Raw genomic sequence first — 12,504 nt, 5'->3', positions numbered from 1 at the left:
CCTAAACAACTTGTGCCCTGAAGTTTTTGGTTTTTGCTTTTTTTGCTGAGGAAGAGTCACCCTGAACTAACATCTGTTGCCAGTCTTCCTCTATTTTGAATGTGGGTTGCTGCCACAGTGGCTGCCAATGAGTGATGTAGGTCTGCTCTTGGGAACTGGACCCAGGCTGCCCAAGGACGGCATGCTGAAGTTAACCACTAGGCCACAGGACCAGCCCCTTGAAGTTTTAGATGTATGTTTAAAGTGATATACAAATAATTAAACATTGAAGTAGTGGATAATCCTCTTTTTCAGTGTTTAATTTTTTTTTTTTTTTAAAGATTTTATTTTTTCCTTTTTCTCCCCAACGCCCCCCGGTACATAGTTGTGTATTCTTTGTTGTGGGTTCTTCTAGTTGTGGCATGTGGGACGCTGCCTCAGCGTGGTCTGATGAGCAGTGCCATGTCCACGCCCAGGATTCGAACCAACGAAACACTGGGCCGCCTGCAGCGGAGCGCGCGAACTTAACCACTCGGCCACGGGGCCAGCCCCCAGTGTTTAATTTTTAAAACATTTTTTATAATTAAAACTTAATAAAAAGTACCCCAGGTTATTTAAATTTGAGAAAATGAGTTTATATTATGTCATATACCATTCTCATTTTATTTGACCAAATTATGATAATATATACTATCTAAAGAGCGTAACTGAAATCCATTCTATTATGGTTATTTTTTTTAAAGAGTATTTTAAGAGATGACTGTAAACCATCCAATTTGGAAGAGACTTTTCCTGCAACATGGAATTAGAATGAATTAGAAATAGAATTAATGTAGAGGTATTTTTTGCATTCTTGGTGGGTAACATAAACACGTATATATGAACCTGGAAAAAGATAGGTTTATCTACTGCGTGGATGGTATGAAAACTGAGAATAGGATTGTGAGAAGTGAAATTAAAAAATCATATACAACTTATTGCTGTTTTTGTGTATTTCCCCCCTTGGTCTTATTAGACTAAGACGACTTATTTTTTAAAAATGTGTTTTCTCCTCAAGTACTTAGACTAAGAAAGTGTTTGCTTATTCCAGTGATAGAATGTTTAGAAGATTAGGTGACAGGGATGTAAACTACTGTAGGATCCAATTTATATTATGGTCATAGTTTGTTTTGAATCAACAGCAGTATTGTATCTCCCAGTTTAAATACTTAACATTATTCATAATATGTGACTTCAAATCATCTTTAGTTGTCTCTAAAAATTTAGTCTCTTAAGGTGAACGTTAGGTGCTGTGACGATTTGAATAGCGAGAGTTGTGAGAGCTGCTTGTAACAAATCACTTTGTTGCTGTTTCTTAGATAGCAGTCAGGGATTATTGGGAACTGTCATCCTTTTTGGTATTATTTTAACCTGGGGCACTGGTGGAGGAAAACAACTTTTTCTTTTTAAAAAAACTTTATAGTAGCTTTAAAGTAGTTTTTTTTTTTTTTTATCTGAAGGAGACGGAAAGGTAGTCTCTCAAGCTTATAGGAAAGGGAGGAGCCTTAGGAAAGAATACTGTCTGCAATAATATCTTATATTAGTGTGTATCCTTCATAGTTATTCTAAACTTCTTACCTGTGACATTGCAGATTTGATCTGTGAGGTTCCAAAAATAAGTCTTATGTGAGAATGGGAAGCAACAAGGGAGATTTTCCCAAGATTTTTTTTTATTATGGTAAAAAACACATAACATTAAGTTTACCATCTTGTTTTTAAGTCTACAGTTCAGTAGTATTATGTATATTCACCCTGTTGTGCAACAGATCTCTAGAACTTTTCATCTTGCCAAACTGAAACTCTCTACCCATTCATCCTCTTTCCTTTCCCTGCCCCTTAATAACTGCCTTTCTGCTTTCAGTTTCTGTGATTTTGACAGCTGTAGATAATTTCATATTAGTAGCATCATACAGCATTTGTTCTTTTGTGACTGGTTTATTTCACTCAGCATAATGTGCTCAAGGTTCATCCATGTTGTAGCATGTGGCATGATTCCCTTCTTTAGTAAGGCTGCACAGTATTCCATTGTGTATGTACACATACACACACACAACATTTTCTTTATTCTCCCCAGATTTTTAAAGTCACATTAATTTGATTTGCTCAAACTACAGTTAAAATCACATACCGTCAGGTGCTGCATAGTGACGTTTTGGTCAACGACGGACCGTGTATGCAACAGTGGTCCTGTGAGATGAGTACCACATGCCTAGGTGTGTAGCAGGCTATACCATGAAGGTTTGTGTAAGTACTGCAGGGGAGGAAGAAATTTTCCTCTACCCTTCTAGGTTCTTCTGGCTGGTCTAAGAATTAAATTGACGTGAGACAGATTAACAGGAGAAAAACAAACAAAAGTTTAATAATATGTATACATGGGAGAGACCTAGGAAAACTGAGTAATTTGCCAAAACGGCCAAAGCCCTCATCTTAAATGCCATCCACACCTAAAACAGAAGAAGATGTAGGGGGTAGGGATAGTCAGGGACTTCAGAGGGAAGGGGAAGGCAGTTCTCACAGGTAGGTGAAAAGGAGCACATGTTTGGAAAACAAGTGTTTGGCCACACAGAAACAGAAGAACATAGAAGGGAGCCCAAAAAATAGGCTTTTCTAGGTTACCCCTCCCCCCTTGCATCTACTACCTAGTTCATGTTATGCTAAGGTGCTAGCTTCCTGAAATAGATTTTTTTTTTTAATCTGAATTCTTTAGAAAGTTAAGGGGGAGATAACAAGAAAAACTTTGAGTCTTTCGTTTCTTAGAAATAATCAGCCTAAAATAATCTCCACATTATATCTCTGTGTGTGTATCCTATAAAAGCTTGTATTGTGTAGATTTAATAGGAAGAATAATCCTATTAATGTATAATCTCCAGTTGGGTAGAAAAGCTTTGAAGATAATTTGGAAAACTGCTATAAAAAAATAGAAGGGAGGTTTGAAAAAGATTAGAAGAGGTGAAATTAAAGATTAATTTTAATTGGGGGGGAGGGGAGCAGTCATAGAAGAATAATGATCCAAATCTAAGGAGATAGGATTTGTGGGAAAGAGATTGCTTAGTGTTAAAGCAGGGAATATATATCTATATAATCCATATATATCTAAATACACACACACACACAATTATATTTGGTAAAGGAATAAAATTTGGTTTTAAAACCTTCCCTTAAGGTGTAACTTATTTTGATTAGACTAGTGAAGTTATATTTTTAGGAATCCATGTGTATACTTTAGAACTATCCCCTAGAAAGAAAAACTGGGGGGGAGAAAGACTTTTGGTGGCTTTGAAATGTCCATTGGAATCTGAGTAGTTATCAATGTAAAAATCTAATTAAAATAATATTTTCGACCTTGTATGATTATCTTGTAATTCTGTTTAGGTGATTTTTATGCCAGGTGAAACTGATTAAAGGGAAAATGTAAACAAAATAAACTTTTAGCATCAAGTGAAGTAATTTCATCAGTGCTTAAAAACATTGAAGGCAGAGAATATGAAAGCCTTTGATAAGAATAACAAAATCCTAATGATATGCTATTGATAAAAGAGAATATCTCATTTTATCACGAGTACTGTAATTCATATTTACTTAGTGTCAGTTATTTAAATTAAATATGCATATTCCAGACTTGATAAACCAGTTAAGAATTTATCCTAAATATTCTATTAGCTCTGTTGATAAATAATTAGCAATTAGTTTTAGGAGGAAGCATTTAACATTTTCTTCTGGTAATATTTTTAATAGAAATCTGGGCATGCCCTGAGTTATTAATTTTTAACTAATATTAATTATACAGATTGCCATTGATCTCTTCACTTATTCCATGTCAGCTGTGTTTGTGTTGCTTGGACATGCCGGCCTACTCCCTCACTTTTTTGTGTGCTTTTAGCGTGCTGCTGCATATTACTATTTATATGTGCTTGGATTAAATGGATTTATATTTTCTGGTTTTAACTGAATAAACCTTCAGAATGGACAAGTGGCTTTAATATTCATATGAAGAAACCATGGACTAAATAGAAAAAAATGCAAGTATCACTGAACAACAAGAAAATGGCAGACACTCTGCTGTTGATAATATCGAAACTCATCCTAAATATTTTGTTGTGACATATTATCTAATATTGAGCTATCACAATTAACAATACACTTAAAATTGTTTATCTTATTTATCTGTGTTTTATAAGATTTCATAATCATTACAATGGTGTTCTGTATATGCTTAATTAATAAACACATTTATGGGGTGCATGTTCAAAACTTTACTAATAGTGTTGAGCAGTCTGGAAAATTTGGAGACCACTGGCTTCATCCTCTTCCTAATCCACAGAAGCAACCAAACTCTTGGAAGTCAACAGTACTGTTTAGTGGTGGCTATGGTAAATTGATTTCGTCTAAACCCTCACCACCATACTCCTGTACTCCAGCAGATTGTGCTTCCATCATATTCTCTCTCCTTTTTTGGTATTTCTCTAAAGTGTACTGATAATGTGTTAAGCTATTTTTTTTGTACAATTTTGTGTTTGTCCATTGGTTATGCAAGAAAATTAGTCTTAATCATATCGTGTGTATATATCTATTAAATCATTTAAACTCCATTTCTCTCTCTTTTCCTTCAACTCTTGCCCAGGTGTGCAGGAAATTTTTTTCATTTATATCTCCCTTTTGCAAACTTGTTTTATTGGGGTATGCCTTGAAAACAACCATAATTATGGGACAAAGATACTGTTAGTCATATACCAGGCCAGATGAAAAGGAAATTTAAATATTTTGAGGTAGACAGTAGACATAATTAAAAATCTGTGCTGTTAGTTTATGAAATTCTTAAATGTTTATGCAAATCTTAAGAACTTTTATTTCTATTGCTTACATTTTTTGCGTTTAAACTGGTTTTTCCTTGAGTACCAAAAGTCACGTTTAAATTAGCATATTCATTTTTTATATTGCTAGTGTATGTTATACCGATATTGCTTCCAATTGTAAAGGTTAGTTTACACTATTTCGGGTAGTCTTGTGTGTTAAATCTACCTTTGTGGGCTAGTTTAGGAACTTCGTTTTTATAATAATGCTTGCTTTCCCAGCAAAACTTGGAAAGAGTACTATATACTTTGTTTCCAATTTATTTCCTTCCATACTCTTGAATCTACTCTAGGTAGGGTTGTTTCCTGGGTTCTCTACTGAGACAGCTCTTGTCAAGATCACCAGTGATTACCACATTGTTACATCCAAAAGTCATTTCTCAGCCCTCGTTTTACTTAACTTACCAGACATTTGACACCTATGATTATGTTCTTCTTGAAATGACTTTTTCACTTGGTTTGTGAATACCAATTTCCTTCTTTCTCACTGGTTGGTTCTTTTTAATCTCCTTTATTTGTTAACTTTGAAGTGCCCCAAGGTTTCCTCCTCTCTCTGTAGTCCATTCTGAGTGACTCAGTAACCAAGTATATATGCTTATGATGCCCAAGTTTATATCTGCAGGCCATACTTTTACCTCAACTCCGGATCTCTCAGCTACCTGATCAGCATCATCATTTGGGTATTTTGTAGGCACGTCAAAACTTTCGTATTTGAAAACGGGCCTCTGATTCATAGCCCTCTCCCACAGTCTTCTACCTCCAGTCTACCCTATCTCGATTAATTAATGGCAGCTCCATCTCTCCAGTTGCTTAGGACAAAACCTTGGAATGTCTTTAACTCCTTTCTTGTTCTGACACCTCACATAAAACTGCTATCAGATCTGTTATCAGATGTCATTGATTCTATCTATGAAATATTTCCTGACTCTCACCAATCCTTGCCACTTCCTCTTCAACACCCTAGTTTTAGGCCGCTATCATCTTTTGCTTTGATAATTATAGCAGCCTTTTAATTTAATTAATCTCTCTACTTCTGCCCTTGCCTCCCAACAGTCTCTTTAATACAGCATCCAGAGTGATCCTGGATTTATTTTGATAAAATGTAATTTAAATTATATCACCCCTCTCCTCTTAATCCCTCAGTGACTTCCCCTGCTCTGAGTAAAATGTAAAGTTTTATAATGGCCTACAAAGTAACACACAATGTATAACATCATATATGACCTTATCCTCCCCTTCTCATTTTTACCTCTGTGATCTTATCACTTAGTATTCTTCCTACACATTCATTCCATTCTAACCACACAGGCCTCCTTGCTTTTCCATGAACACACCAAGCATACACCCAACTTGCTTTTCCTTCTGCCTGGAATACTTTCCCCCACCTTGATTGCGCCTTTGCCTCCTTCAGGGTCAAATGTCACCATGTCAGCAAAGCTTTCTCTGACTGCACTATTTAAAAGAGCAACACTCCACTCTCATGTGGAAGTTAAACGTGTAGACAAAGAGAACAGAATAGTGGCTACCAGGGGAAGGGGGGGGTGGGGGGGCACAAAGGGTGAAGTGCTGCAGGTACGACATAACTGATAAACAGTAATGCACAACTGAAATTTCACAAGATTGTAAACTATCATAATCTCGATAAAAGTTAAAAACAAAACAACAACAAATAAAACAGCAACACTTCCCTCCTTTCCAGCCTCGTCCCTCTTTACCCTGCTTTTTCCCCATAACACTTAACTACCACCTAAAATACTGTTTACTTATTTGTTTTGTTTTCTCCCAAGTAAAAAGTATACTTGATAAAGGCATGAACTTAACTTTTGTTAACTGTTTTATCCTTAGAACCTAGAACTGTGACCGGCACATTGTAGTCACTCACATATTTGTTGAATGAATAACATTATATTCTAAATTTAAAATTGTGGACTTAATTTTTGGAGCACATTCATCTAAAGATTTTGTTTTTGTTTTTTTAATTCCTGTGGTGGGGGAAGGGGCTAGTTGATTATATAGGAACTAGAGATGCAACCACAATAAAAGATGATCGCCTGTCTTTCTTCCTTAAGTAATCTCCTATAGATTCCTTAACAAAAATTATTTATAATAATCTTTATATTGAAGTATAATATACATTCAGAAAAATGTACAGATCATATGTGTGTAACTTGATGAATTTTTACAAAATGAATGCACAGGAAAAATTACCACCCAGATCAAGAAATGGGATATTACCAGCAACCTCAGAAATCTCCTGTACCCAGTCATTACCCCTCTTAAAGGTAGGCAGTCACCGTAGAATAGTTTTGCCTGTTGTTTTGAGCTTTATGTAAATGGAATAGAGAGAGAGAGAGACTGTGTGTGTGTGGCTTTTATTTAAAGTTATGTTTGTGACATCCATTCCTGTTGTTGCATAGAAGTTGTTAATATTCATTATTTTAACATATCCATTGTATGAATGAATATATCGCGATTGATTTTCTGTTGCAATACTAGTGGACATTTGAGTTGTTTCCAGTTTATGGTGAATTTTTGTACTTTGATCTCATGTGTATGCATTTCTGTTGCAGTGAAATTTCTTGAGTTAGAGTTTACACAGATTCAGCTTTAGAAGATCAAAAGGTTTTCCAAAGTTGTTACGCTGATTTACACACCCACCAGCAGTGTGGGAGAGTTTCAGTTGCTCTACTACTTTGCCAACAATTCTCCTAATCTATTTAAAAAATTTTTGCCATCTTCGTGAGTGTGTAGGATATCACGTGATTTTAATTTTCCCTATATCTAATAATATTGAGTACCTTTTCATACTTTTATGGGTCATTTTGATGAATTATTACTTCCCCGTCCCCTGAGCTTTATAAACAGTAGATTTCTAAGAATAACTAGGTATCGTGTAGGACACTAATACAGCACAGTAAAAAATATTTTCCCGTCATCTACTCTAGGATATTGAGGAAGATGTAAACTTGACTGCCTAATGCTGAAGACTTATTTTTAAGGGGTCTGAAATAAATTGCTGTGCTTTGGCAAGGGGAATTATTTAGGATTTATTAGATTAATTTTATGATTAAGATTCTAAATATCCCAGGTGTGTTTAAAATGATTAAAAATTGGGTGTAACACTTGTTGGGCAATTAATTTATTGTCTTTAGTGAGCACTTTGTGGTCCTGTCCATATGAACTGACCCCTAATCTTTTAAAAATCTTCTCCTTATGTATTATTTACAGATAGAAGGAGCATAGAAAAGTAGAGGGTAAAGTCTTTTCAGGTAGATCATTACCTATATTGGAAGTTCCTCCTTAGGAATGGTTTGTTCATTTAGTCAGATTGTGTTTTTTGAGCACTTTTGAGAGAAGCATTCATATCTAAAAGGATGTATGAGCCAATAAATTAATTTTACAATAAGCGTGTATAAAGGAGATGACATTTGAACTAGTCTTGAAGGATAAGGAGAGAGTTAAGTTATATGGAAGATGAAAGACCTAGAAAGCAGTCCAGGCAAGAGACACGTACTAGGGTGTGACATTGAGAGGGACATGTGTTCTGAAAATGATGAGAATTTCGGTGTTTTATTGCTGAAGTTGGAAACGCGAGTTTGGGCCAGATTGAGAGTGTTCTTGAATACCAAGTTAATAAGTTGGGACTTTATACTGCAGGAAATAGAGAATTAGTGCATGTATTGAATCAGGAAAATGATGCCATTAGATTTTTATTTGGAAAAATGTTCTGGAAGATATGTAGATGATGGATTGGCAAAAGAGAGAGATGACAGGCTGGGAGTGGACTAACAAGACTCACCTTAAGTTGATAGTTTGAGCAGTTACGTAACTTGTAATGCTACTAACTTAAGAAGGATGCAAGGAGAAGATTTGGTGGGTGAACAAGTTGTGTTCAATTTGGACATGTCAAGTTCTATGTACCTATGTTGTATTCAATAAGAAAAAAAGTTAAATTATAAGTTTCCTTGTCTATGATGCACTTTAAACATATGTTGTATGTTCCAGTGAGAGAATAGGAACAGGAATGTCCAGTAGGAGCAGGAATGTCCTATAATATCTTCATCCTCACAGTCAGGTTGCATTTTGTTGTTGCCCTCTCTCATCATTTGCTTTTTTTGTTCTGTATGTTGTCTTAAATTTTTCTCTGGTCTCTCTAGACTTGTTTATCCATTCTTGATATTACTATTTTGTCCTCCTTTTTTCCTGCTGTCTTGTCACAAATAATGTAATATGAGCAGCTTTAAAAACATCTGATAAGATCTCTCATTGTATCGGCTTAAAAATTTATCCAACTCTGGACATATATCCTTATGCTGTGTCTTTTATTTAACTTGTAAATGCTGGTACTGTGCAATATTTGTGCAGGAACTTAAATGTTTTGTCATAATGATATGGGTGGATACCTGATTATAAAGGAACAGAGGTCGGTTCTCATGTGTATCTGGAGGAATTTCATACATATGTAGTTCTTACTTGATCTTTTCTCTGAGGAAACAGAAACCAATTTCCCCTTAATTTCCAGCCATTAAATTCTCTCTGTATCTGAGGTCTAGCACAGTTCGGGGCATATAGTAGCTAACTATTTATTGGATGAATGAATGCCTGTTATCTTTTCTTCCCTCATGTAATAGAGGAAGAGGAAGAGATGGCTGTGCTTCATCAGCTAAATCTCTAAGTGCTGTGGATTATCATCCCCTCCTGACTTCTTAGGGACTTCACTCCTGTGTTTTCAACCTCTCTCTCTGTAATGGATCTTTCTCATAAGCATTTTAAACATATTCAACTCTTTGCTATCTTTCAAAACAAAATACTCCCTCTCCCTGACTTTCTTCTTTGGTCCACTTTACTGCCATGTTGCCGTCTCTCTCTCAAGCCAGACTTCCTGAAAAGCTTATCTATACTTGTTATTAAACACTTTCTCGCTTCTTGCCCACTTCCTTAGTTTCTTTCTTGATTTATCTGCAGTATTTGATGTTGAACTTGAAACATATTCTTTCTTTTCTTTAATGTAGCACATTTTCCTGGCTACTCCTTTCCTTTGCAGGTTCCTCCTCTTCTGCCTGTTCCTTAACTGTTTGCATTCATCATAGGCCACTTTCTCTTCTCATTCTACTCATAGTCCTTGAGTGATCTAACCTCCTTCTTTGGATGGACTCACTGTATATCTTCTGATAACTTCTGTAATCTCTAGCGCAAACCTCTTTTTCTGGACCTTCTCCGGTATTTCCTGTCTCAGTGAATGGCACCACTATCTACCCTGTTGGCCAGGCTAGAGTCCCCTCTTTCCTCATTTTTTCCCCCTGATTCTTGATTGTGGTTATTCTGATAAACTAGTTTTACACTCTTTGAGGTATTTTTCCTGACTGATGGTTATTAGTGCAGTACATTAGTATGGTATAAATTCAGGAGATATTAGGCACATTTGATTGTTTAGGCTACTTTTGCCCCAATTATTACTGACTGATACAGATCTAAAATAATAAATTTCCATTAAGATTTTTAGTTCACATAAATCAAATAAAAATTTATGGGAATTTATGTTTTACCAAAGATGGTTATGTTCAATGTTTGTTCTAAATCATACATTATTTTTTTAAAAAAGAAGCTGTGGGCCTGGCACTGTGGTCAAGTGGTTAAGTTCATGTGCTCCTCTTCGGTGCCCCAGGGTTTGCTGGTTCAGATTGTGGGCACCACTCATTAAGCCATGCTGTGGTGGCATCCCATGTAGAAGAGCTAGAATGACTCGCAACTAGGATATATAACTATGTGCTCTGGGGTTTTGGGGAGGAAACAAAGACAGAGGAAGATTGGCAACAAATGTTAGCTCAGGGCCAGTCTTCCTTAAAAAAAAAAAAAAAAGCCATTTCTGAGATGAAAAAACCTCTTAGTTTCACACAGAAAATAAAGTTGTATCATTGTCGATATAAATAAAGATGTTTGGTTCTGCTGAGAAAACAACATAACTTCTTGTCATATCCACTCTTCTTCACCATTGCATGCTCATTTTGTTTCCCAGTCTGATTTATTTTTAAAACTTCTTGGAAATAGAAACTGTCTCTCATACCTGTGTACCTCTGTCCACAGTGATGTTGTGGCCATCATAGATATTTTAGTAATGATTGGCTTTAAAGCTTAAGTTTGTGAGTAACAGTTTCAAGTGAATGACACCTTCTTTTGTATTCACATATAGTGCCTATGGATAGTCGTAAATGATACAGGTTGTGAAAGAGGTTAAAGGCATTAGAATCTGTTCCAATCTGAATCGACCACTGGATTTACTGACTAACTGAAAAATTATAATTGAAGTTTCAGATTATTTATGACTCAGTTTGCTCAAAAAAATTACTTGATTTTCTTAATGAGTCTTTTAAAAAGCAAGCTCTCTTGATGGCTTTATTCCCTTTTTGGCTTAATCTCTGATATTTAGAGTAAAATACATTGCTTTGAAAGAAAGTCACAACAAGGAGCGGTGATTATGCTCCACAAATAGACAATTTTTGACTTTTACATAGTATTCATTTTACCTTAGAGAGGCTCAGATCTCATGCTATTTTTTGGGCCAGTGGGCTGCTTCTCATCTGTATTTGTTTTTTTTCTTTAGATATTAGGATCAAGGAAGAAGAACCTGATCCTGAAGAGTGGCAGCTCAGTGGTGATTCTACATTGAATACCAATGATCTAACACACTTAAGAGTACAGGTGGTAGATGAAGAAGGGGACCAACAACAAGAACGAAAAAGATTTCGGAGGGTAGCTTGCACCTGTCCCAACTGTAAAGAAGGTGGTGGGAGGTATGCATACATGAAACATACTCTTATTTTTTTTTCAAGACTGCTAATATCATCACTCTAATTTTTGAAATACTGCATGTCATGTCACTTAATTATGGGAAATTATTTATTACATGATCATTTTGTGTGTGTGTGTGTGTGTGTGTGTCTGTATGAGTGTGGCAGAAAAATAGAACAAAATACATGAAATTGAATTTTCGGATCTAAATGCATTTTTTAAAACTAAAGTTACTTAGTTTGCTTAAAAAAAAAAGACAAAAACTGTAACAGGTGCCATTTTGCAGGCCCATATCAGAAATTAGCCTATTTGCAAACCAGCAATGAGATTCAACATAAAAAGTTGATTCTTAGAATGGCAGTTATATAAAAATAAGAAGTTCAGAAATAGTTGATAAGCATAAGTATTTTCCATTTTCAACAGAAATGAATAATAAGCCTTTAATGATAGAATTAAAAAAATCAGAACTATAGTATTTCAATTCACTGTTTTTAAAAATGACATTAAGACAGAATAACATGACAGCAATAAACTCAAATCAGATCAGTAGTTACATTAAATATTAATGGGTTAAGCTTAATAATTAAGAAATTGAGACTCAGATCATATTTTTAAGATACAGAATGCAGCCTTATGTTGATTATAAGGAACATCTTAAATAAATTGGCACAAGAATGTTGAAGATAAAGGGGTGGAAAAAGATTTATTAGGTGAATGTTAATAAAAAGAAAACTTGGATAGCAATGTTAATCTCAGATGAAGTGGGATTAAAGTGAAAATCATCAAATGGATAGGTAGGGATATGTTTCTTAGTAATATAAAGTTTTCACCAAGAAGAGTTAATAGT

At 35.2% G+C, this 12,504-nt stretch overlaps 1 protein-coding gene across 4 annotated transcripts in view; it reads left to right on the top strand.

The window, feature by feature from the left end:
- Positions 1-12,504, top strand: part of SP3 (Sp3 transcription factor) — a 55,859-nt gene that overhangs the window by 33,932 nt on the left and 9,423 nt on the right. For 2 of the 4 annotated variants that reach the window (XM_070580217.1, XM_070580215.1), the window contains 2 exons: positions 7,067-7,150; positions 11,470-11,659. In XM_070580217.1, coding sequence (XP_070436318.1) covers positions 7,067-7,150; positions 11,470-11,659 — 274 coding nt within the window. The remainder of the gene's footprint in view (positions 1-7,066; positions 7,151-11,469; positions 11,660-12,504) is intronic. The other 2 variants (XM_070580218.1, XM_070580216.1) reach the window with 1 other exon arrangement.

Source organism: Equus przewalskii, chromosome 17 (genome assembly GCF_037783145.1).
Source record: "Equus przewalskii isolate Varuska chromosome 17, EquPr2, whole genome shotgun sequence".
Classification (NCBI taxonomy): Eukaryota; Metazoa; Chordata; class Mammalia; order Perissodactyla; family Equidae; genus Equus; species Equus przewalskii.
Note: the sequence above shows the minus strand (reverse complement) of the source record. Positions and strands in the feature narration are given on the sequence as shown.